Below are 25,645 nucleotides of genomic sequence, written 5' to 3' on the forward strand. Positions count from 1 at the left end.
ATAGATTGGAGGAAGGGTGCTGGGCACCTTCACCAAGGCAGTTGGGACCCTCCGCACACCGTCAGCGGGCCAGAGGGAGAGGCATGGCGGCCCCTAGGACAGCTCCCCATCCATGACACCCCACCCCAGGCAGACCCCACCCCACACACCATGCCTCCCCTATGCTAGGATAAAGTTTGTTGTTTTTTCCCCTTTAGTCTGTATGAGTGGGAGAGAAAGTACTGGTCTGGTATGATGCATTGAAAGAAGCAGGTCATGCAGGTTCATCCAACCCAGAGCAGGAGAGGAAACGCATGTGGGAAGCAGCCAGAGGGCCACCCTCCCCAGACCAGCTTGGAGACCCTTCCCCAGTGCACCGGATGACCCAACCTCCTAGAGGCAGAGGGCAAAAGGGAGGGGAGGCAGCGGAACAAACTAGAATCTTTGGAAATAGCGGGATTAGAGGGTGGCGAAGTTAACTTTGGAAAAAAGAAGGAAAGAGAGAAAGAAGGGAGGAAAGAGAAAGAGTGAAAACGTAAGAAAAAATATTCATATATATGTAACAGTTGTGGGCAATGAGAGGTGGTGCAACTGTAAAAGAAGGTAATATTATTATTATGATTAATAATAATAATAATAATAATAATAATAATAATAACATGTGGGTGGTGGGCACAAAATTTTGCCGCGACCGTGAGTAAACATACATTTAAATATAAACATACTAGTGTAGAAAGAAACGATCAAAGGAGTGAGCAAACAAAATAGCAAAGCTGCTGTTTCCTGGGTAAATATAACAATGACAGAGATCAAACAAGTACCAAACAAACAATGACAAAATAATAATAGCAATAATAATAAAGGATAGCATAAGCACAGAGAAGAAAAAATGAAAAAGTGATAAAATGCAGTAATCGTAAGTAAATACTAGAGTGGCGATGCTGAAATAATGTATTTAAGTTAAGTAAATGTATTGAAGTGGTGATGTAGTGATTAACACTGATGCTTTGTGCCTGTGGGAACTGAGTCTCCACCTACTGTAGGTTCTGTATGTGTGGAGTTTGCATGTTCACCCTGTCATTGTGGGGATTCTCCCAGGTTCTCCAGTCCTGAACAGGATAAGTGGTATCAGAAAATGGATGGATGGAATACATATGTACTACATTCAGTGTGTTAAGTGGGTAAGCATTTTAATTAAGATCTACTCCTGCTCCCACCGCAGCCAAAACTAACAATATTAATAAGTTATCCTCCTTATTAACCGTAACCCTATTTTCCTTCCTCCATAAACACATACTCAGTTGCAGACATAGCAGGGTACACATGTACCAACATGATCAGATACAAAGTGTGTGATGTTATAAGCGCAGAACTTTTTATTATTGTTCTGAGCAGTTGTACGCATTGTGATATCGCAATGAGTCATACCCTGAAACATTCTTTCGATTCGGCAGCTTATGAAAACTTCAAATCTGAAATAGATCAAAATTAATCCAACAAAATGGATTACATGCGAACCTTTACTTTACTCTCACTTCCACCGAAATCATTTTTGGAACCGGTGGAAACGTGGGCAGGTTCTCGAAAGGCACCAGGCGAGAACCAGCCCAGCACCGCCTCCATGTTGGTGGAAATGAGGCAATGTGACAGTTTTCAGATATACCTGTAACTACTGATGTGAAAAAGTAGAGTCACTCGTAGATGTCACTCTTAGAACGCCACATGTACAATCATATTTCTTGGTCAGAACCAACTGCTGTATAATTTTACATCACACTCACAGATTCATATATTGCATGGTATTAAATTACATTCATTTCTGTGTTCATTTCTGCCTGCAATAGCATTTGAACAGAGACGGGTTTTTCTAAATGGAAGCAGCCAGGATATTTATCACTTTCTGTCTGGTGTCTGATCACACACAGTCTGGTATCTAACAAGTAAAATCTTGGTGATTTGGGTGACTTTCCTTAGTGTAGCATCATTAGAGACACTAACGTTTAATAACACACTCGCTGATAACTTCCTAAATGATGTAACTTTTTATGGTCTTATTTTTAACGCTTGACTTTACTTCTCTTTTAAAGGTTTTCAGTTTCTTTCGTTGAAAATTGAAAGATGATATTTTACACTGGGTCCCTTTAAATCAGGTTCAGGAAATGCATTTCATTTTGCACAGAAGAACAGGGAAGTGATACTCTGGTTTAATTGGTTAACACGCCTGTCTAGTTGACAAGTGATCCTGGCTTTGAACCTTTGAATGCTTTAAGTCAACTGCAGAAGCTCAGGGCCATGCTGACCTTTGCCTTTAGGGCAGGCAGTGTGAGGGTTCGGGCAATGTGCCGGTGATCGGAAGGTTGCCAATTCAAATCCCACGGTTAGGAGTGATTTCACAGATCAATGCCCTTAAGCAAGACCTCTAACCTCTAGTCACTCCAGGAATTGGCTGGCCCTACTTTCTCAAAAGAGAAAAGTGCATTTCTTTCAGAAAAAGCTCCTGCTAATTAAGCACAATGTAAATGGAACAGTTCAAGGTTCATTATTTAACATCCACGGCACTGGGCATTGTAGGTAAACTAGCTTCATTGCCTTCTCCTGCATTTTTCCAGACCACACCACTGCTGTTCTCTGAGCCTCAGTAACATTCACCTTCTATTTCCAGCAGATCCCCTCTTTTTCTTCGCCGCTTTCTTCAGAAATGTGTGACACCGATTTCCCTCATATGCTGCACTGAATAATTATGCATCCAAGTCAAAGTCTTCTGTAGTGGGTCACCTTTCAGTTCTAATTTCTCGCCATTAACTGCCTTCCCTGTCACTTCGTCCAACATCCAGGGTGACCTAGTTCCCCAAACCTATTCCAGCTTTTTCGCTGCGGATAGAGCATGACGCATGTGCCACTCCGCAGCAGACCCCGAGTGTAGCAGGGTGATGTGGAGCCTGTGCCCTGTGTAATTTACATCTCGCACCATGTGTAGTCAGGCTTGGCATGTGATGAGATTCTTCATGATCCTCCAGAATAAGGTGGGTAGGGACTTTACCCCTCTCTCTCTGTCAGCCGGGTATGGGGGGGGCTGAGGGTGCCTGAGCACTAGGGTGAGCAGATAATCCATGTCTGCTTCAGGTTTTACAAACTACTTCATATGTGAAAGGCTCCTGTATTTGGCTAAGTAGCTCAGTTTCTCTTGCGTTTTTATTGGTTTGTTTTCTTGATTGAAAGACTCATCCAGCTGTTTCACATTAACATTAGTGACACATGCGTGATTAGACTGACCAATCAGCGCACAGCAAGAACTCAGTTGCTTACTGTAAGTGAAATCCAAGTCCTTTAAATTGAAATGGCAGCTTACAAATCCTGTCCTAGCTCAAAGTGTCCTCCCTGCCCATTTCTGAGGTTCTGAATGCCCCTAATGCGAAATATACCAAAGGGGAACCCCCCCCCACCCGCCGATCGCACACAGCACTGGTCTCTGTTATTATGCATCTGTCTGCATCATGTATATTGTGCTAGTGTGTCCTCTGCCAAGCATAGATGTGGCAGATGCCAAGTGTCTCTATGCCACCGCATGCCCACCCGCTGCCCGGATTTTCCCTGCCCCTTTGGCATGCTTGCTCAACCAGCTCCACCCTTCTCCTCTTCAGGGCTTTCACACTTCCAATGGTTTTCTCCTAGACCACTTTCAGCAAATGTAACCCTGCCAGGGAGGTGGGTCCTGGCATTTCAACGTCGTAAGCATGGAGGGCTACTTCTCAGCTCTCCTGTGGAGGGACCAGCCCCCAGGGGGCTCTCACCTGCAGCTGGGTGTAGGGGTGGGTTGTTGTTTCTGGGCCCCACTTATAAAATCACCTTGGTTGCCCCCCCCCCTTTGTCCCCCTCAGATGTTTCAAAAACTAAATAGCTTGTGAGTAAAGACAGAAGATCATTGCTATTTGGCTGGTTAGCAAAACATTCATCCCATGTCCTACATATGAAATGCTTCTGTTTAATATTTAATGTAGTGACTGTTTGCGGTCAAAAGCGCAGTGTGAGTGATCGACATCATGGCCTGATACCCACAGAAATGCAGCAACCACTTTGTTGGGCTCTACAGTGAAGCACAGCCTCTACATTTATTTAGACAATTAATTTCATTTTCATTTTATAAATATGCAATGCGAGAAAATGTTTTTCTTGTCTAACTACGTACTGACACAAACTGCTGAGAGCCTAAAAGTCAACACCTCGAATTACGGAACTTGCCAGAAAATGTCTTTTTTCATCTGCAGGTTCAGTATCAGTCTTTAAAAATGACAACTCAAAAGCACTCATATGACTAACGCAGTGTGGCGAATTACTGAGCGTCTAAGTCTGCATGTAGATGGAACGAAAGGGTAGCAGAATAAGGATATGAGCACCTTAACTGCGTTTCATTTTGCTCTCTCAATTTAGGAGACGCTTGATGGGTTGCTACAAGTTACTGACGAATGTGTACCATTAGGAAATGCGGTAGAGGCGGGGGTCGCGGTGAGAGCGCAGGACGCGCTAGCTGCATGTCAATGCGGTTCCTTGGAGGACACAGCAAGGATCAGAGTCATTTAATCTATACAGCTTGAGGGGAAACGTGGAGGGAATACAGACGCCACCGGCATGCATCCAACTTCCACTGAGACGTGGAAATCAACTTGTGCTCAATCCAATGGAAGTGCCGTGTGTAGGTAAGGGTCCGTTCACGTTTCCTGTTAATGCCGATTAAACCTGTGGATGGACTGGTCCTCCGGATTAGCTGGAGGAAAATCTCCAAGGATGGTGTAATTTCCCGCAAATGTAAGTCAACCCCTTGAAGTCTGACTTAGATCAGTATTCTTATCTATGAAAACGAAGACATAGAAACACAAGGACTGTGACAAGATGATTGCTGCAAATTCTGTCGCCCGTTTAAAGTTCTTTGAGTGAGATCTGCTCTTAAGATTTTTTAACTCACGCATGTTTTAGTTGCGCAAACATGTTCTGAGCGCAGAACGAAAAATGATTGGTTCTGAGAGATAACCAATCAGACTGTAGAGGAGGTGGGACCAAGACCGGGTCCTTCTCCAGTTGCTTGGACCAATCACCTCTACAGTCTGATTGGTTATCTTGATCGAAATTAATGAATCATGGTCTTTGCTTGATGTGGATGTGCAGTGTGACCTGCTACCATCCTATAGGCTAAACCAGTGCAGTAGCTGGACTGAGTCTAAACATAGTAAATAAAACACACTTAACACGTTTGTTTCGGCAATTTTTTTTTTACATGCATAATATGAATCATCAATCCATCCATCTATTTTCCAAACTGCTTATCCTACTGGGTCGCGGGGGGTCCGGAGCCTATCCCGGAAGCAATGGGCACGAGGCAGGGAACAACCCAGGATGGGGGGGCCAGCCCATCGCAATAATATGAATCAGTGTTTAGTTAAATAAAAGCTTTACAGCACAGAGCTGCCGTTAGTCTTGAGTGAGCTGCTATGCAGTGTTTTATGATTTGGGACATTTGGATAAGTTGTGATATTAGCAAACAATGCAGAGAGTTTAGATTGATAGCTGTCAACAGGAAATGTGTTTAATTATATATTCTTCAGTTTGTGTCTGATCAGATTGTCATTCAAAAGGGCATTTGGGGTTTCCTTCATCATAGTACTAATAATACCAATAACAAGAAAAGAATAATAATAATCATATTGTTTGTGTACAGGGTATTAGTCTGCACTGTATGCTGTATATGCACTTTTTTGTTTTACACTGTATGTTTGCCTGTACTCTATGTACTTCACTGTTAAATGCACAAGACCATATATATCTTTTCACATGTACAACGATTGCATTTGTTGTTCGTTTAAACCAAAATCTTAGCATTGTGGGCAAAACCGTTTGAAAGCGGGGGGAATGTGAATTCCCGGTGTGACTCATGGCAAACTGCCCGATTTCTTATTCCCAGCTCACCTGCCATTTCCTGCCCGCATGCCTCACTGTTACCTGGCTGTAGAATGGCAGCTGTGCCACACAGTATAGCAGAATATATAGAGCTCTGCTTCTCATCTCAGTTAATCCAACTTAATTTAGACTTTATTATACAACTTACAGCTTTTACAAAAGGATCAGCAGCTAAATCACAGGAGCAGAGCCAGAGGGTTTTCATCACTGTGTAGTTTACTACATATATATATATACGGCCGGTGATTTTTGGGTGCTGGTTCTTGTACTGGGCTGTACTGGTCCCTGTGGTTAGCAGGGGAGGTGCTGATTTGCCTCCCGCAGGACTCCCTGACTGAGCTGTTGATTGTCTGCAGAGCCTCATCATTACAGGGCCTCTAGCACAGTTTCAGATCTGATCGCAGGTGACATGGCCAGCTGAGGGAGCACATGGGCTTTCAGGATGTTTGTATAAAATATCCATTAGTATAAGGTGGGGGGTGCGGGGGGTTATGCAGCATTTCAGAATTTTTGATAAAAAATGTCAAAATGATTATAATGATTATACACATATGAAAGTGTTTCCACATATGCAAGTCTGAATAGCCCATTATGGGATGGATATGCGAAAAGCTGAACTCTTTTACATTTGGAGTGAATAAGATGCACACTTCTGTTTCTAAGATGACCCTTTGTGATGGATCTGTTATGACAGGGCATGGCAAAGAACGGACAATCCATGGTAAGGTTTCAGGGAAAGGGGTTTATTTAGGTAACATGCGCAAATGGATGACCGGTAAACAAAGGAAGAATGAGGGTCAAAACAAGAAAATAAACAGAAACAGAAACTACAACTAACTAAGGGGAATAAACACCAGTGACAACCAAGAAACATGGGCAGGTGATACTTAAAGGAACTGTACACACACACTAGCACAAGGACGTCCCATGCAAAACAGCTGAACTGAACTGATTGGTCAATGAGAGGAACGGGAAATGTTAGCATTTAACAAGCATTCAGAAGACAGGAGGGGAAATCAACAAAGGATCAATCACCTGGACAGATCAAAACAACAAAGGTAACAGACCATTACGAGTAAATAAAATAAAATAAAGGAACCACAATGAAGACAACTGACTAACACAGGTCTACAAGAGAAATAAATATTACATTAAAAACCTGGTACAGGCTGCTCACTGGCCAGCCTCAAACCGGTGACAATAAAGGGGAGTGTGAATGGCAACCACACACTCAGTCCATTAAGCCGCACAACACCCTGGGGAACAGGAGAACACAGCAGGAGCCAAGGACACTAGGATGACCAGTGACATCTGCTGGCCAACAGGGGAACTGACATAATGAAAGAGTGCCTCAGACGGGCCAGTTCTAACAGCATCACTCTAATGTTTCAGAAGAGAAAATGATGAGATGGTGAAACCTAGTCCCTATGAAATGAGAGGGTCCAGATGGCAATATGGGTGGCCAACTTGTCAGGAAGGCTTCTGGGATATCTACCGTGTGCCCTGCAACACACTGGTGCACTGGACTTACATCAGAGACTTTTTATGAAGCAGTCATAAAAAGGGGCACGACCAGGGAAAGACCCTTACCAACACCATGTATAGATTTAATGTTTCAGGAGCTCCACCACCTCTCTGATGTTTCAAAATCTAAATTAATAGCTAGCAAGTGGAGTCGAGATAATTCAAGACAATTCCGACAAGGATATCCCAAAATGATTTATCATATCAGGGGGAATAGAATAATAGCTGAATATTCATAATGATTACAACAATTAGATACATAATTTTATATTACATACAGGTTTGCTTCCTATCCCCCAAATATATTGAGTTTTCCCTAAGTAAAGTTTTGTTGATGCCAGTGTAATTTCCCAGTGCTGTTCTAGGTTAGATTTTCATATGCTGTACTGCAATACTTCGAAATCATACATTGAATATTATATATCAGGAGAGTCAGCATTTCCCCAAAAGTAGCATTCTGTAGTGCAGATGCATTTCCCATTTACTTTTTTTACCTATACAGTCCAACTCAAAATGACAAGACAAAAAATACCCCGTCTAAAACGAGAAATATCGCAGCAGATTGTTGAGTGGGAGGGGCAATGTTGAGTGGCAAGAGTGATGTTCAGTAGTAGGTGCAGTGTTGAATAGGAGGAGCAACATTGCCCCTCCCACTCGACATTGCCCCTCCTATTCGACACTGCCCCTCCCACTTGACATTGCCCCTCCCACTTGACATTGCCCCTCCCACTTGGCTCCCAGCCGTGCTGATATGTACTTGAATTCTCCAATGTGTCACGTCGTAAAGTATGGAAACGGAACGGAGTTGCCCGTGATGAGTGTAATTGGGCTTTACTGAGATTGTTTGAACCTGAAAATCTACCTCAGGACAAACCCCCTGCACCGTGTTATATGGTTTATCTCCTTAGCCGAGGATTCCTCACGCACCTGTCGTATTGTTACGCAGTTCGCAGTTTGTTTAAACAGCTGTGTATCTAACTAAAAATGTACTAGCAGAGCCCTGGATAGAACTCGAACCTTGTACACGATGTAATTTAGTCCTGTCAGCAGTGAGGCTAGATTAAAATCTCATCAGAAACTAAAAGGGGGTGGCGATGTGTGTCTTTGCACTTCTAATCAGGAGGTCACTCGTTCAAATCCTGTGGTCAGCAGAGTAATTTCACTGTTGGCCCCAAAACAAGATCCTTAACCCCAATTGCTCCTGTCTCCTTTCTCAGTTGTGTGTTGCTTTGAATAATGGTGTCTGCTAAACAGATAGATGTAAGTCAGTGAATACAGCTTCAGCGTGTGTTATACACCCTTTTACTCATACCTGTCAGACTGTATTCCCCCATACCCCATACCAAGGCAGCGAGTACCTTTGCATTACCCTGAATACGTGTGCCACTCACATTTCATTTGTTTTTTTTCCTGGATTTCCATAGGGTTTGAGGTTTGTCATCCCAACACGAAACTGGCAAAATATTATGCAAACAGCATCATCCTCACATGCATACATGCAATAAAGACTGAATCTTTTTTAAAAAAATCATTGCGTCTCACACAAAGTACAAGGGCTACACACTGACTTATCCTACCGGCCAGTAATAGCTTTTATAACCACTATGTGGCGTTAAATTGCACGCTGCCGGTCGCCTGCGCCCCGATCCTTCTTGCGCATGAAATCCGGCGTTTCTTTCATAATAAAATGACGTCTCCTAACTGCAATATCAGCCTTGTGTTTGGGGAGCCGCAGAGGGTCGCTTTGCACACATGCAGCATGGGGACAGAGTGACTGAAAGCGTCTGATGCGTTTCCGCTTCTATGTGCCGGAGCAACATGGCATGATTGCAAAAGGCGCAACCACCGGAGATAAAGGGATCTTCTCTCCGTCCGCTGCCACAATGATCAGATGTCTTTTTCGGGAGGACGGTTGCAATACATCCTTTTGACACACAAATGGCGTCTGGTGCGAGCGGCGGACTTAATGATTTGTACGTTTCGGATGGATGGAGAGGTGTGAGAGCCTCGGTATGTGTTCGCAAAAAGGCAAAGATACCTTTGGATGGGGCGCCCATGAAATGTCTGCTTTTGCTAGAAATGGTGGCACTTGTTTTGCAATCGGCTCTTGCAGCGGAAGGTAAGGGAAATGTCATTTGTTAGTTTGATGTGGCTTTGGGGGGGAGGAATGTAATCTCGGCTTTGCTGTGTAAATCTGAACCGGGTGACCACATTCAAAAAGCCGGCCATCTGTGGAAGAGAGAAAAAAACGGAAACACTGAAACTACATAAACTGCTATAATGAATGCTTTAGATGCAACTGACACAACAGTAATATTGTTAATTTTTAGACAAGGGCGTCTGATACTGATAAAATACATTAAACTGGATATGTTAATTTAATTGGCTTGACCCAGTAACGGAGCAAAATTCATTAATATGCATTTTATTTAATTAACTCAGATAGGAAAAAAACAAACATCATGCCAGTTCATCTGAATAAACGAATAATATACATCCCATCCCTCAGTCACTCTCGTTTGCAAATTCGCATATTTACCACAGTAGTTTTTACGGCCGCCTAAATGACTGAAGTTGCAAAACTTTAAACTTATAATTTTATTGGAGACGCTTCGCGTGCGGAACACGTGACCCTGGGTTTGTTATACTTCTGATTATCTATCTATCTATCTATCTATCTATCTATCTATCTATCTATCTATCTATCTATCTATCTATCTATCTATCTATCTATCTACCACAGTGTCATTGTACTGCACGTTTTCTAACACGATTCACCGATTAAGCTGCTGATTTCCTTGCAAAGGGTAATATGCTCCAGACTTCAGTGTTTAAAGGATGTTGGATAGCATTACCAGCATTCATAAAAAAGCCCCTGTAGCACGGTGACATCATTTGTCACTGGAGGGTGGTCTGTCTTCCCCAGCCATAGGCTTTTCCGGAAGGATCTCAGCACTTTGTTATATGCAATTTGCTTAGATACGCTTGTAGTATTGTAATTTACTCTGGGTCTTAGAAAGGATGTGGAGCATGATTTCCTGGTGCCCAGCAAAGACCTAAACGAGTGTTAAGGTGTATGTTTGTAATGCAAACGTCGACTTCGGACAGGGGAGCAAGAACGGTTAAGCTGAAGGTACTGTGATAGCAGGCACGCTCCACACCAACGCCAATCAGTTACAGGCATAGACTTTCTGCCATGGTTCCGGCATGGTTTGAACAGAATAAATAATCACACTGCAACACTGCAAACATAGTGCACAGGGAATGCGTAAAGCTGTAAAGGCCCGTATGGGCTGTGCGAAAAAAAAGAACTAACATCTGCCTATAACACAAGGTGAGCCAGTCTCAGGTAAACACAGCGCACAGATACATTCACAAGAGGCAGATATAGATGCAGATACACACATTGTAACTGAAACGAGATCAGCACATAAGCACCCTATAGGATTCCTGCTGCATAGCCCTTCAGTGGGAATTGAACACTTAACCATCTGGTGTGGTGTGACTGGCACTGCATGCCAACTAAGCCACTGCACACTGAACGTCTTATCTACAAAGAGTAAGTTCCCTCATACACAGGAACGCTCACACGCACACTCACACCGTGTCTGAGATGGGCCTGTGGGGTCGGTGTCGGATTCTGGATTCGATCGGCCTGTTGTGAGTCATTGTGTAACAGGACGGCACCAGTGATCTGCTGGCACAAAAAACCCCCATTTGAGAGCAGAACTGGCAGTGGTGCTGGACACACACTGCGCTGACGGAAGGGTTAATTACAGCTCCGCGTCTGAACTTGGGAGTCGTGTGTGTGTGTATTTGCTAGTAACACTTGTGTGGGCTGGTTGTGAGGCTTTGATTTCTAGGTGTCGGAAAGGCTTGTGTCCCGTAGCTGTACCTCACAGGGTCGGGTTCATCCCAGCAGCGATCTCCATGCCTTTATCCTTAACACACAGTGCGTGTAAAATCCAGTGCCCCCCTGCAGTAATACACCAGTGTCTATGCTCTTTGTGTCTTTCCTGAATATTTGCTAACGTGATGCACCCTTCACGAAATGAAGGATAAAGTACTGTTTACATCTGTTGAAGTAAAAAAAAAAATCAACAAATGAACGCATTGTTAGAAACCAACCGACATCAAAATAGTTCTAATCCCTTTGACACAGCTTAATAAAAATTGTTATATGGATCATTTTCAGCACTGAATGGATTGAAAGTGCTTATTCTCTCCCCCTCTCTCTCTCATCCCTGATTTCGTCAGGTGTAATACCGCAGCCAGTAGACATGATTATACCCGAATCCTGCTCTTGTCTAAAATAAAATAATGAATGAATACGTTTTAAATAGCTACTAAACTGTATGCTGGGGGCCGACACAAATAGAGTGTAGTGCCCTCCCCAGCTCTATGAAAGCTGGATTCTTTGCATCATTAGGATGTAATTTGGGCAAACTCCAGAAAAGCGATGGAATTAGAACACTGCTCTTTCACAATGGATTCTAACTGTTATCCGCCGAGTTTGTTTTGTTCTGAGTGAGGCGTCAGTATCTGGGAAACAGAGACATGAAGCTCCTTCACTGGACTGCTTGGGTGGCTCCGCGGGTCCGGTGGCTGCAGGAGCTGGATCGCGGCCCGTTTGCTGGTCACTCCTGGGGATCCTTAGCCTTTTTCATTGTCCCTGGATCTTGCCCCGCAGGGCTGCTTTGGGATTACTGCTCTGCCGGGATGTGTGTTACCTCGGTAAACCAAGCTGTTTGGCAGCTCTATACGAGGGGGTCCGGACCCCCAGGTCGTGGGGCACTGTGGGGTTTGGCTTAGGGGTTGGGTAATTTCCAAACATAAACTATTTCTTTTTATTTTTTTATGACCCCTCACATTTGTGTGTTTTATTTGTAAAAATTGAAATAAATGAACTTATGATATTGGCCATTGACTCTCCCAGCCCCCTGGTTGTTTCTCCAGTGAAATTTTTGCATGACGTAAAACAGTCCATGAACATGATAAGGTTGAGAATGCATAGCTAACCGATTTCTGTCACTGTTCTATATGCCATAAGCCCCTCCCACTGCCCCTCCCCAATAGGAGGCTCCTCCCACTAACCAGTGCTTGGGGACACCTTCCGAGGCCTCACCCATCACCGTGTCTTTTCACTAACCTGGTCACTCATGGGTCTCTACACCGCTGTCTGTGGTCATGTCCAGGTGCTCCTTTTCTGACCCTGAGCAAGATCTGTGTGAGACGTTAGCGAAGCCGCTGCTGCCGCGGCTCCTTCTGCTCTGGTGGCTTTTCCCGCCTGCTGTCTCTGTGTAAGGTCAGCATCTCCATCAGGCTGGCTCTGCTCCAGCGGCTCGGTCGCTGGGCCTTCACAGCGCTAACCATCTGTAGCCGAGCCAGTTGAACACAGCCCCTAATTAGCATCCAGTGCCATCTGCCTGGAGTGCGTTATCACTGCGCCACACGCCTAATAGTGTTACCAGTGCCCTCGCGGGGAAGTTGTCATTACCCAGCATGCTCAGCAAATGAAAGTTTAGCATTTGAAGGTGTGCTCGGTCATGTGATGCATGCTTAGATCGTCTTGTGCTAGTGAAGTTCATGCTTGATTCTTCTTTGGGTCTCTGCTCTCTACAGTATCACTAGGTAGACCTGTTTGCCGACACCAACTGCCTGATCTTCTAAGCAGCCAATCGTGTGGCTGTGGCTGCATAAAAACAGAATCACGCATACAGGAGCGAGTGGCTCGCCTACTGTTTGATTAAACATTAGAGCAGCTAAGGCACATGATCTGAGTGATTCTGAATGAGGCGCGATTGTTGGCACCGGATATGTTTGGTGCCGCTTCTCATATACTGCAGAGCTTGAAAATAATGGTTTGATGTCTTCAAAAAGCATGCAGTCAGCATCAGGTCTGTGGCCAAATCAGCTTGTTAATGGGAGAGGTCACAGGAGAATGCTCGCGCTAAGAAGAAGGACACAAGTGCAAAAATAACAACTAGGTATAGAGGTGGTGAGCAGAAAGGAGCCTGCAAGCGTCTCAGCCCATGAAGTAGCTCTGAAGATAAAAGCAGGTTCTACCTGACACTTCATAAGGCTTCCTTATATAGTGAGCATGGAGGCCATTCTCCAGTCCCTCAATGTAACCTTGAATCATTCTTCACCACAAAGAAAATCACAGATCTGTAACTGCCCGGCTGATCACCCAGGCCTCCATCTTTCTCATCCGACAGAGGGACATCCTCCAAGGGGTTTCGGTTTATTTATGAGACTGCAGTGTAACAGGATCCCCGGGTCGTACGTCACCCTGTTTCCCGTGTTGGGCTGTGAGATGGTGGCCTAGTCCTGCTCTGCCGATGGTGGCTCGGTCGAAGCTGATGTCACTGATCCTCCCCGATCTGTGCATCTCCGACCCTGGGAGTTGATGCACCTGCAGGACGCAGAGACATGAAACGTAAAGAGCTTGACATCGGTGGGTGAAGCAAGCGGGTGGGCTGGTTAAGAAGGTCAGGCCATGTGGATGCATGGTACTGCAGAGGTCCACGGGGGGGAGTGTAGGGAGGATTGTGTAGGTACAGATGGGAGGGTGTGGGCCACAGTTTGGAGGACGGAGCCTTTAGTCAAAACTGCTTTTAATCAGTAGTGTTTTGCCTGAAATTAAGGTGCATACCTGACCATGTGCTTCTCATCTCTCTGGGTAGATTCACATGAAGGATGGGTTTCAGGTGGGTCTTATGTTTGTGAACTGAAAAGGTTCAGTTCTGCCTGTCTGATGACTGATACCAGACTGCATTTCATATTCGCCTGTGTTGCTCTATTCTCCGTTTTTAGTCTTCCTGACCCTTGTGGGTAAAATGAAGGAATAATCTGGAGCCACCTAGTGGCCTGATGCAGACCTGCGGTGGTGAGGTTCGGCCTTCCTGCTGGACCGGTCCTGGCATGTGTGCATCTTGCCACCCCAGTGCTGCAGCTGGGATTTGGACCGCGGGGCGTTTTGCACTGCGACTGCGCCGGGCAGTGAGCTGGGATTAACAGCTTCAGCTTGGTAACACTTTCCCTGAGTGTGAAGATGTGACTCAGCGTGGCGTGTCTGTGTTAGCGCTCCTAGCCATGACCTTGCTGTGTGACCATGACTCTCTCTGCATGCTGCCCACTGTGTGGTTCTGCTGTCTCCCCGTGACGTTCCTGTAGCACTCTGACATGTCAGCTGTCGTCCTCGCCCAAAGCTGCGTCTCCGTCAGAATGCGCCGGAGTCCACCGTTCTGGCATCGCCTGCTTCTGATGGGTTCTCCAACTCCAGATAATCAGCAGGGGGGCCGTGTTGACCATGCGTCCATGGAAAAATGCTCGCCTGGCTCCTGTTCTGCCTTTTCCCTCAGGGGCTCTTGGTCACCTCTCCCTAGACTGCCATCACCGGCACACTTCCTCCCTCTGACACTGTTAGCTGGCAGATTTATGGTTTCATTTTATCATTTGCATGGGACCCTGGGGTTTGGGGGCCCCCTGTTGGCCACAAAGAGTCACCACATTAAAATAAACACGTTCCTTATTTAGGAGACACTATAGCATCATGCTCTGCTAACCAGCTAGCTAGCTACGATCATCTAGCTACTCGTTAGCTAACATTAATGTTGTATGAAACCTTGAAATAATCATTTCCCAGGAAGTTTTGTGTTGCTGAGATGCTTCTTCATCACAATGTTTGATGAGGATGGGGCAAACTTTACAAAAACAGGAGACCCTGGGAACAGCAAGTGCGGCCGAGTGTATAGCTGAGGTGACGATCGTGCTATTGATCTGTAAATTAGTGAGATTCTGCATAGCGTGCCTTGTGATACCAGCCTAAAGCCTGCTGGTGACTGAAGCACATACCTGTTCTCTCTCACTGTAGTGCAGTTGTGTTGTTCATGCATGTACGGATTTTCAATAATTAAGCACATAATCCGTAGTGGTCTTTTCTCTGCCCGGCTAAAAGATAACATGCTTTAATCTGTCACTCTGAGTGCGAATCGAGATGATGAGGCTTGATTGAATCTTCTAGAGGAACATATTTAATGACATCATTATCACCACTCTGAATAATTGAAATAATTGAATTTTAATTGCCGGAGATAACGTTGGGATTTAGGCCTGCGTATGAATATTTGACGGTCAGCAGAGAGACACGGCACATTCAGATAAAGCCAAAAGGTAGTGATAAAATAGGACCGGGACATAGCGTGTGGTAAAATGGAGTGCTGATGTTTTATTGCTGGGGATTTAGAGCTTGTGATGTCGTAATGATGGCTGGTTTTGGGGGATGGTGGCAGTTAGACCATATTAATATATAACAGCCACTGCTTCTTTCAGAAACTCCAGAGCACCGCGTTCCCTCTGCTTTTATCTGCAGAGCCGTTGGACTTTAATTAATCCCTCTCTGCCGCGAGGGTCAGACACTCGTGAGTGGCCAGGAGGCCCCTAATTAAGCATGAGTACATCCCGCCACACTGTGTTAAATCCAGTCAGGGAACGAGGCGCCCCGGACAGGGAGGTACCTGCGGGAGCGCGTGAGGGCGGCCAGCAGGCTCCTCTCCGTGCCCGTCACTCGGACCTCTGACGCCGCCCTCGTAGTCTCTGCCCTTTTGTGATGAAGATCAGGGCCGGCTGACTACAGCCTGTTTATGCTGGAAGTTCAGACAGTCGGAGCCGCGCTTAACCAGTCGTGAGCAGATGCTGAAAATGAAGAACCCAATGTCCTGCCCACTAGGGTGCATTTTCCTACAGGCGCTGTGCAGTGATTCACTGTTTCAGCCCCAGTCAACAGGCACCTGAAATAAGTCTGACCAAAGGACTGAATTTGCACCTGCATGCCGGTCCCGATCCATCCATCCATGTGTAAAGCAGTTTGGCCTAAAGTAACCTTTTCTCATTGATTGGCAGAGTCAGCGTGAAAGGGCATCACACCCCAGTGAAAGCGTTGTTTATTCGATCTGTCGAGGCCGGTTTTAAGTCGGTCTTTTTGCTTTTATTGTTGGTTTCCTGGCTGTGTTTCAAGAGGTGCATTGTAGCCTTTGTCGCTTCTGTGTGGCTCTTTGAGTTTGGCCTTTATGCCTGTGATCAGAAGGTCACTGGTTCGAATCCCGTAATCCACAGAGTAGTCTGATGTCTTTTGGGCTCTTAACCCCTTGGACAATGCTCCCGGGTGTTGGAGGCATGGCTGGTTATGTTCTCTCACCTCTGAGTGTGCTTTTGCAATGACGTTGTGGGGACCAGATTTCTCCACAAGTTACAACTTGTAACTTCTAACCTTGCGGGGGCAAGTGTGACATCATGTTTTGTACAAGTCCGTGAATGCAATCAGAGAAACTAAAAATGCCAAAAGTTACAAGTGAGTGCTTTGTTTTTTGTTACTTGTGGTTAAGGTTATGACTGGGTTATGTTAGGGTTAGGTTAGGGTTAGGTTAATATTAAGGTTCTTCCCACAGAAGAATGGAGAGTCCCCATAAAGATATGAATACATGGACTGTGTGTGTGTATGTGTGTGTGTTTGTTTGTGAATGTATAAAAAGGATAGTATGATTGGATATGCAAAAACAATCTCTTTGTACTGGTACTTGTGCAAATGGCAAACAAAGCTCGGTTTCAGCGTCCTGTTTGTCCCTCATGCTCCAAACCCCTCCGTAATCAGTGTCAGCTCTCGCTGGGACTCCAGCCTCTCTGTTCTGGGTAAAGCAGCCAGGCTTGGTGCCAATGACCCTCCTCTCCATATTTAAAGCTGCCTGTGACAGTGAGCCTGGCAGGACCCTGCTCCAGCCGAGGGGGTGGAGGAGGCGCTGTGGGGACAGATGGAGACCTGCGCTGAGCCCCCGACGCTCTGTATTCCTCCCGCTCAGGATGGAGGCCTCGCGCCCCTCCCTCCTACACCACCTGGACCTCTGAGCCTCCGCCGCTCCTCTGCCACAGCCCGCTGGGTTCCCTTAAGCTTTGGCTTTTGGCTAGCGGGTGGAGCCCTGCGGGACCAGGTGGGCAAGCCGTGGGAGGGCGTGGCTCCAGCGAGGCCCCGCCCCCCATGCCACCAGCCCCACCTGTGGCGTGTCCCCGATTCCGTAACTCTGGGGATTGCTTCCAGCAGTTCAGACACGGTTTTTATTCAGCCAAGAGCAAGGTACGGCGGGACAGCGACCTCTTCCATAGGTAGGGGACGTTGAAATGATTTGTATACGTCCTGTTTATAAATGAGTAGTCGCAATTTGTGCATGTTGATCAGGCAAGAAGTTCATTATGTACCTTCTGTTGGTGGGTAAATGTTTGCTTGTGGTTAATAAGTGGGTGAGAAGCTCCGCATCTCAATGAACCTGGAGCAGATGTTTGCTGGGGGCCTATACATCCCGCGCATGCTACAGTGTGGGTGGCAGTGATGCCAGGCTTGATGAGCATTTGCTATGGTGGGTGTGGCCAACAGACAAAGAACTTGGCGAATAGCGTTGTTACTATGGAGGGTTGTGGATGGGCTTTTGCTGATGCATCTTGGGAGATGTGGCAGGTGCGTGTGACAGCTATACATTGCTGAAAATCTAAACCCGAAGAGTCTCTCTGTGTGTGTCTGTCTACTTAATAGGAACTGCAATCAATGGTGTCGTAAATCCAGTTGATGCCACCTCATACATCATGTGTATGTTCCCTTTATTAATGTCTTTATTACTGAGCTTTAATATTGTGTTTGTCAAAACGCCTGATAATTTTTGTGCTTCCTGTATATTGCTTTATTAACAAACAGGTCACTTTTAATTCATTTGTAGAGAGCAATAAGTCTAAGCTTAATTTGTAGTCTCTTTTTTATTGGATGAATATGCTTACCAAACTCCTGCTTATTGGATGAATTTACTGCTGAAACCCTTGTTTACTGGACAAGCATACTGCCCAACCCTTATGTATTGGAAAGGGTACAACACAGACCATAGCTTATTGGATGAGCATACTGCCCAAATCCTTTATGTACTGGACAAGCATTCAGCATAGACTGCTGTTTATTGGATGAGGATACTATCCAAACTCTTATTTATTGGACAAGCCTACAGCACAGACCTTTGCTTATTGGGAGAACATATTGCACAGCCTGTTATTTATTGGACAGGCTTATCGAACATATCTTTGCTTACTGGATGAGATAATTACAGAGATGTTTATTGAGGAACCTTACTGCTGAGAAATGTTTTATTTTTTTATGAAAATGGTCCATCTTTTCTGAATTGTTCGTTATTCTGTATTGTTATTCTGTATTGAACATTAAGAACATCCAAGGTTCTGGGTTTGATTCCCGCTCAGGCTCTGTACATGTGATCTGTGCCTGGCCTCTGTGTTTCTGTGGGTTTTCTCCCAAGGCATGCCACTTTAGGAAACTTTAGGAACCTTTAAATAAGGTGCACCACCCTGTGCCCTGTATCTTGGGGTAGGATCCAGGCCGCCTGTGACCCGGCTATGAAAGAGGCATCATGAAAAATGTAGTTAGTGCATCAGCGTAACAGCAGGGTGGAGCGGAGGCTCGTTGGTTAGTGCACCAGCGTAACAGCAGGGTGGAGCGGAGGCTCGTTGGCTAGTGCACCAGCGTAACAGCAGGGTGGAGCGGAGGCTCGTTGGTTAGTGCATCAGCGTAACAGCAGGGTGGAGCGGAGGCTCGTTGGCTAGTGCACCAGCGTAACAGCAGGGTGGAGCGGAGGCTCGTTGGTTAGTGCACCAGCGTAACAGCAGGGTGGAGCGGAGGCTCGTTGGTTAGTGCACCAGCGTAACAGCAGGGTGGAGCGGAGGCTCGTTGGTTAGTGCATCAGCGTAACAGCAGGGTGGAGCGGAGGCTCGTTGGTTAGTGCACCAGCGTAACAGCAGGGTGGAGCGGAGGCTCGTTGGTTAGTGCACCAGTGTAACAGCAGGGTGGAGAGGTAGCTCATTGGATAGCACTGTTGCCTAACAGCAGGCCTTGTTGGTTAGCGTCCTGGCTCCTGTGTGTGTGTGTGTGTGTGTGTGTGTGTGTGTGTGTGTCCCGCGATAGACTGGCATGGCCCACCCTGGGTATCCCCGCCTTGTGCCCTGTCTTTCCTGGGACTGACTCCAGGTTCGCCACAGTCCTGTCCTGAATCCCCAGTTCTGGTAAATGGGTGGTCAGTGAACCGTGGGGAGGGGGAAATGGTGCTGATTTATTCATAGTAACTGACCTCAACTTCCTGAATGATAACACTGACTATGAATAATCGCTTGGAGATGCCTTTGAACGGGTGATTTCTGCAATTTATGATTTATTGACAGCATATGCTGAAGTGAATCATGAAAATGAATAGTCTCTGACTTCAGGCAATGGCCTCATGAACAGACATTAAATTTATAGTTATGTAAATTTCCACAGAAAATATGTTTTGAAAATGCACTCCACTGTGGCTCAAGGACAGTTGTGCACTACCCAGTTAATCCACAGGGGGGGCTGCCTGGTTCTTACACGTTCATGCAAATATACAGATGTAGTTAAACAGTTTATTGTATTCATAATAGCACTTTAATGTTATCACTGAGTCACAATTTTAGCGAAGAAAATAGGGCATTTCAACGAGGCTGCTTGTCAAAATTCAGCTGGAGGGGGCCAAGTGCAGTTTTACACTTTGTCCTGATATTTTTATTAATGCTCTGAGCTCATCAATGTAGAGCTTCAAGCGTGACTCTCTCCTCCTTTAGTCAGCAGCCAGGCGTGCAGGACCAGACACATTTGACTGCTGTTCATGCTTAAATACTCGTACTTTCATATGTTTCCAGTTTATAAAAACCGCCGGGTGACTGTTATACATCAATTATAACACACTTAGAAACATATTTACTTAATCTGAATATACTGACTTTAAAAAATGATTTTGTGCACTTTTTGTCTGGCATTTATCTGTCTGTATTTACATATTTAATGTCTAACTATAAGCACCTTCATCTCTGCTTGTGTTTCACTTTCATCATGTGGTGTAAGGACTGTTTCCTGCGCATATCAGAATAAATGCCTGAATCTTGAATCTTGCTCCAAATTCTGCTCAGTACCTTCCATCCGTAAGTTGTTCACAGACCCCACTGGACGAATAATTAAGTTGGATTCAGCTGGGTCTGAGTTAAGGTACAGTCCATGGTCTCTCATTCTTTATACGGCATCAGGTCCAGCAAGGAGCACAACGTTTTTTTTTAAGTGTATTAGTTTTCAAGAGTGTCGCAGCAGAGCTAACAGACTGAGAATTAGTGTCAGATGATCTGCGGGATGGAAGGTCTCAGTGCTCTCTTTTGAAATGAAGATCTTCTGACGCAGCATTATTCTGCTTTGCATCCTGAGAGCAAACTTCTGAAAGCAAACCCTCCGCGGTCCTTCTGTCCGACTGCCAGGCCCATGCCGGTGAATGTGAAACGCGTGTAAATCCAACCCGCCTCTGAGTTTCCGAGTGTTCAGTTCCTGTCCGTTTCACAGTACATACGTGTCTTCCAAGAAACCCCTGTGGACAACATGCTAAATATTATTGTGACTATTTTCGTGGACGGTACGGCACCATCACATGACCATATGTGAATAATCAGCTTCGGAGCTTTGAACATCACTGCTGCCATATGTGAGCTTTTAACTCTGACATGCTTGAGTATAACCATCCTGCATTGACACCTAACATGAACAAATGTAAATGTGTAATTCTAGGCGTTAGCATTGGGGAATGACAGATCAGATGTGAGTGTTGAAGTGACTACGTGTGAGCACTCTCTGTTTTCTCCCTACTTTTCCAGGGGAAGGTGCTTATGAGGGATCGGCTTCGACTTCCCTCCCCCCTGACTATACGCAATCAGCGGGATTGACCAAATTGTTGGCCGGCGTTCTGCTGGTGGAGGAGGGACAGCTCGCGCGCAGCCGTGTCCATCCAGCAGGGGCAGCAGAGAGCCTGCGTGAGGAGCCAGCCTTTGCCTCTATACTCACCATGCTGGCAGGCTCTGTCGAAGGGCCCCAGACGTTAGTGCAGACGCTGGCCTCCCCGGCCGCCTCTGACAATTACAATGGAAACCAAACAAACCAAGAGCCTTCAGAAGACCCATTGAAGGGAGCTGAATCTTCTGTCCCTTTGGTCACCAGCGTGTATCCCGCCTACAGCTCAGGTCAGTCCCAGGCTCAGCTCACACTTACCCAGAATCCCCTTCTGTTACCCACTTCACCCAGAATCCAACCCTAGAACATCCGCCCAGACCTAGACCCACCTCACGCACCGACAGACACTCCAGGCCAGATGCCGCTCCTTCAAGCATATCTTCAGATCGGTCATCTACAGCCTCCCTTCTCCCCTCCCCACTTGCACCTGTAGTGATGTTTATGGTTCTTCTTGCCCCTACGCCACAGACGAGGCGGTGGTCTCCGGTTCGCCTCCGGCCACAGCGACGCCCGTTTCCTCGCCAAGCGAAGTGGATGCCACCCACCTGGAGCGCGGCCTGGCTTCGATGGGCACCAGCGATTCGCTGCTTGTAGACCCCACAACCACAGATGCCTCTGGGGCGCCGCCACTCACCGTGACAGACGCTTCCCCTGAAACGACCACCACGACCATCACGACCACGACCGCGGTCACGGATGCCGCGAGGACCACCACCGTCACCTCTGACACCACCACGCGGTTGGCCAGCACTACGCAGACCCACACGAGCAGGACTGAGGGGAAGGTCTTGGAGAAAACCACAATGAAGACGACTACAACCGATTTAACCTCCACGCAGACCACAACAAGTGCCACACCACTGACTTTCACATCCACAAAGACCGCAGTCAGTGTGTACAACGCCTCCCTGACAGAGAGCCCCATGCTGCAATGCAATGTCACTGAGGAGATGTGGGTGAAGACAGGTGAGAGGCTCCCCGCCGGCTGTGACGTGGCTCCTCCTCATTGGCCGCTAACGTTGACGTCCTCTGGCTCCTCCCTCCCGCAGTGCTGTCCGTCCACTTCAGGGGGAAGAGGATGGATGGTGCACTGAGACAGAACCTCCCGCGCGGGCTCAGCCGTGCCCTGCAGAAGGCGCTGAATCTCAGCACCGTACAAGCTCAGGTCAGCCTCCCGGGGGGACTGGCGAGGGGGAGTGCATCACGAGGAGAAACAGCCCAGAATGAATTCCAGCAAGTTCACTTCACTAGCTTATATTGAAAAGGAACAGCTCAGAATATACAGCATTAATATTTTATTTATTTATTGCGATGTCTAGAATGTTTTTGCCTTGTACCTAAGAGGTTGTTGGTGTATTTTATACTTAATGAGTGTTTTCTTCTTCCTTTTAGGGTCAGGGTTAGGGTCTGACTCACAGTTAGGGTTTGGTTGGTCAGATGGACCACAAGGTTCTCATGTCATCATGGGTTTATGAGCCATGTGGACCCGTCCTTGCTTCTCTCCCACACAGCATCGCACAGCTCAGGGGCCGAACAGTGCATGAATGCCAACACAGCAGCCCTCCCCTCCCTCGCCCCCCCCCAACTTCCCCAGCCTTGAGCCCCTACTGTCTCATTGGTATTTTAAACGCTGCCTTCCCTTCCTAGCTGCTGAGCCTCAGGGCATGTGCACCACAGAGGAGAGGAGAGAGGAGAGGAGGAGAGAAAGAGGGGAGGGGAATGAAGGAGGGGGGAGGAGGAGAGAAAAAGGGAAGGGGAAGGAGAGAGGAGGAAAGACAAAAGTGGGGGAGAGGAGGAGAGGAAATCGGGAGGTGGAAGAAGAAGAGCGGAGGAGAGAAAGGGTGAAGGAGGAGAGATGGGGAGGGGAGGAGAGAAAGAGGAGAGGGGAGAGAAGGAATGAAGAGGAAAGAAAAAAGGAGGAAAGAAAGGGTGGGGGGAGAAGGAGTGAGGAAGAGAGAGGGGAGGAGAGAATGAGGGGAGAAGGAGCAAACCAGTCACTATCAGCTATGTACAGGAGGGACATTTTGGGTTATTTCCTTTCTTGTCAAATGAGAAATATGTGAAAATGCCCATCAGTGACTCTGAAATGACTGCGTCAAGTTTTGCTGTCTGTCCTTTTCTCAGACATATGACTGTTTTGTGTGTTTTTTTAATGCTGTTTACTTCACACAGCTACATCTACAGTAAAGCCCATGATCTTTGCGTGATGCACGTGTCCCTCTGAGGCTGGGCCTGTTTAGATTAGGGGTCGCTGTAAGTCATCATGCTCATTTTAACAGAAGCCCAAACCTTCGACCCCCAGATTGGCAATGTGACTGGCACATGGAACGTAACCGTGGGTTACTACGCGGTCAGCGGCTCGGCCGTCCTCACAGCGTCCACGGTGGCGGAGGCCCTGGCCGCATATGGTGCCGACCGGCTGCTGGGGGACGTAAAGCAGGCAGTACCGCTGGTGCAGGCCATACTGCTGGCCGGCGAGCCCTGGAGGCCACCACCTGACCCCACCCTGCTGGTGAAGACAGGTAAGAGCGGCGTGGTATCAGGTGACGGTCTGACTAGTAAGCAAAACATATACAGGCAGCCCACTGTCTTTGTCCTGATGATTATTATAAGCATAAATTAACTTACTTTTTCATAATGTGCACCTGTGTTATATGACAATAAAGACAAGAGTCCCGATTCTGATTCAGTAATTTTCTTAGATGCTTAGATAAGTGGCTGATGATCGGCCAGGTTCCACAGTTGCAGGCACTGAATTCGCCGCAGTGCTGGACAGTTCCGCATCTCTGTATGCAGACGCGTGACCCCCTGACCTTGCTTGTCTTAACTCAGTTCTCAGGTTTGTGGGCCCGGGCGATGACATCACTTCCTGTGCTTTCGTCCAAAGTATGGAGCAGAGGCTGGAGAGCGTCTTCATGGAGGCGCAGTCCAAAGTCCTCAATAGCTCTGCTAAGCTTTCTGTTCAGGTACCTGACCCCCCCCCGAAAGCTCAGCGAAACCCACCTAGTCCTGAGCTGCCTCTGCACCGGCCTACTGCCTCATATTTATCACCTGGAGGTTTAATAACTGCAAATCTGCAGCAAACTGAACTAGAATACAGCTATAAAATATTACATTTTGTAAACACTTTTTAGAAATCATATTTCCTTAGGTTATTAAACACATTTGAACATGTCCTTTATTAAAAAAGACTCTATTTGTTGTAAGTCTGTGATTCACATAACACACAAACGATCTGCTGACAGGTAACTAAATGTGGGCCCTATCCTGCAAGAATGGAAAGAGTTGAAGCTGTTTCTGAAGCTTTTAGATGCTTCTTTTGAAGGCTGCCTCTTTTGAAGACCTCCTCCACCCATGGTCTGTCTCTGATTGGCCAGCCGTGTGTCTGTCCTTGCAGGTCCTGGCCGCCTGGCAGCTGCCGTCATCGCAGGCTGTGGCACTGACCTACGTGGTGAGGAATGGCAACGAGAGCCTCAACGGCACCGTCGCCAGCGGCCTCCTGGGGCAGCTCAGCGCTGAGCTGGTCGGCTACTTCCTGTTCTACCCTCCGCTGAGCATCGCTGAGCGTGGGTGTCCCCGCGGCTCCAGTCACACGTGCCGTCTCCTTAGCGATGCTGCCTCGCTGTTGAGGCCCGATCTCGCCCCTTGCGTCCTGCTCCCGCTCGCTCCGCATTTTCTCACCAGCCTTCTGTCGATTAGCGGCAGCATCTGCTCAGCTCGCAGGCCACCCACAATCCTCCTGTCTGTAGGTCTTATGTGGACAGCAGACTGGCCAATGGCGCGCCGCCAAGCCTCCCTCTGTCGCGACGCGCGTGTCACGTACCTCTGAACATGTGGCATTTTGTAGACCCACATTCATCAGTTTGCAATTGAGACCTCATTGCTTCTGTTTACATTTGTGATTGAACTTTATATTCACAAACGACGGCTCACAATCCAGACTGATTAGTATAGCATGCAAAATTACCATATTAAATATTTTCTGCAGGAGAGACCCTTCCCCAGATGCAGGTTACTAATAGGGATAAATCCATCGCGATACTCATGCGTTTGGGGCTTTCAGTGAACCATCTTACTCCCATGACCACACTCTTCTTTCGGTGACTCATTCCTCTCTGTGTACATTTCGTCCTGTCATTTATTTTGCAGTTTTTCTACCACAGATGAGACTGGGATTCATCTGGGTAGTTCAGTCCAGTGACGCTGTAAACATTTAGCGTATGTTTGTGCTGACTACACCGTGCTGGTCCAGCTGACGTGTAAATGCTGAGTGACATCAAGCACTCAGTCACTGACAGTTTTGTCCCC

General features: G+C 46.8%; 1 protein-coding gene across 2 annotated transcripts in view; it reads left to right on the top strand.

The window, feature by feature from the left end:
• Positions 1–9,084: 9,084 nt before the first annotated feature.
• The window catches only part of LOC125706565 (UPF0606 protein KIAA1549L-like), a 35,740-nt gene continuing 19,179 nt past the window's right edge, over positions 9,085–25,645 (top strand). For both annotated transcript variants that reach the window (XM_048973298.1, XM_048973297.1), the window contains exons 1-7: positions 9,085–9,571; positions 21,205–21,567; positions 21,806–22,303; positions 22,387–22,502; positions 23,640–23,859; positions 24,170–24,303; positions 24,735–24,903. In XM_048973298.1, coding sequence (XP_048829255.1) covers positions 9,391–9,571; positions 21,205–21,567; positions 21,806–22,303; positions 22,387–22,502; positions 23,640–23,859; positions 24,170–24,303; positions 24,735–24,903 — 1,681 coding nt within the window. In that variant the 5' untranslated portion in view covers positions 9,085–9,390. The remainder of the gene's footprint in view (positions 9,572–21,204; positions 21,568–21,805; positions 22,304–22,386; positions 22,503–23,639; positions 23,860–24,169; positions 24,304–24,734; positions 24,904–25,645) is intronic.

This window comes from Brienomyrus brachyistius, chromosome 13 (assembly GCF_023856365.1).
Source record: "Brienomyrus brachyistius isolate T26 chromosome 13, BBRACH_0.4, whole genome shotgun sequence".
Classification (NCBI taxonomy): Eukaryota; Metazoa; Chordata; class Actinopteri; order Osteoglossiformes; family Mormyridae; genus Brienomyrus; species Brienomyrus brachyistius.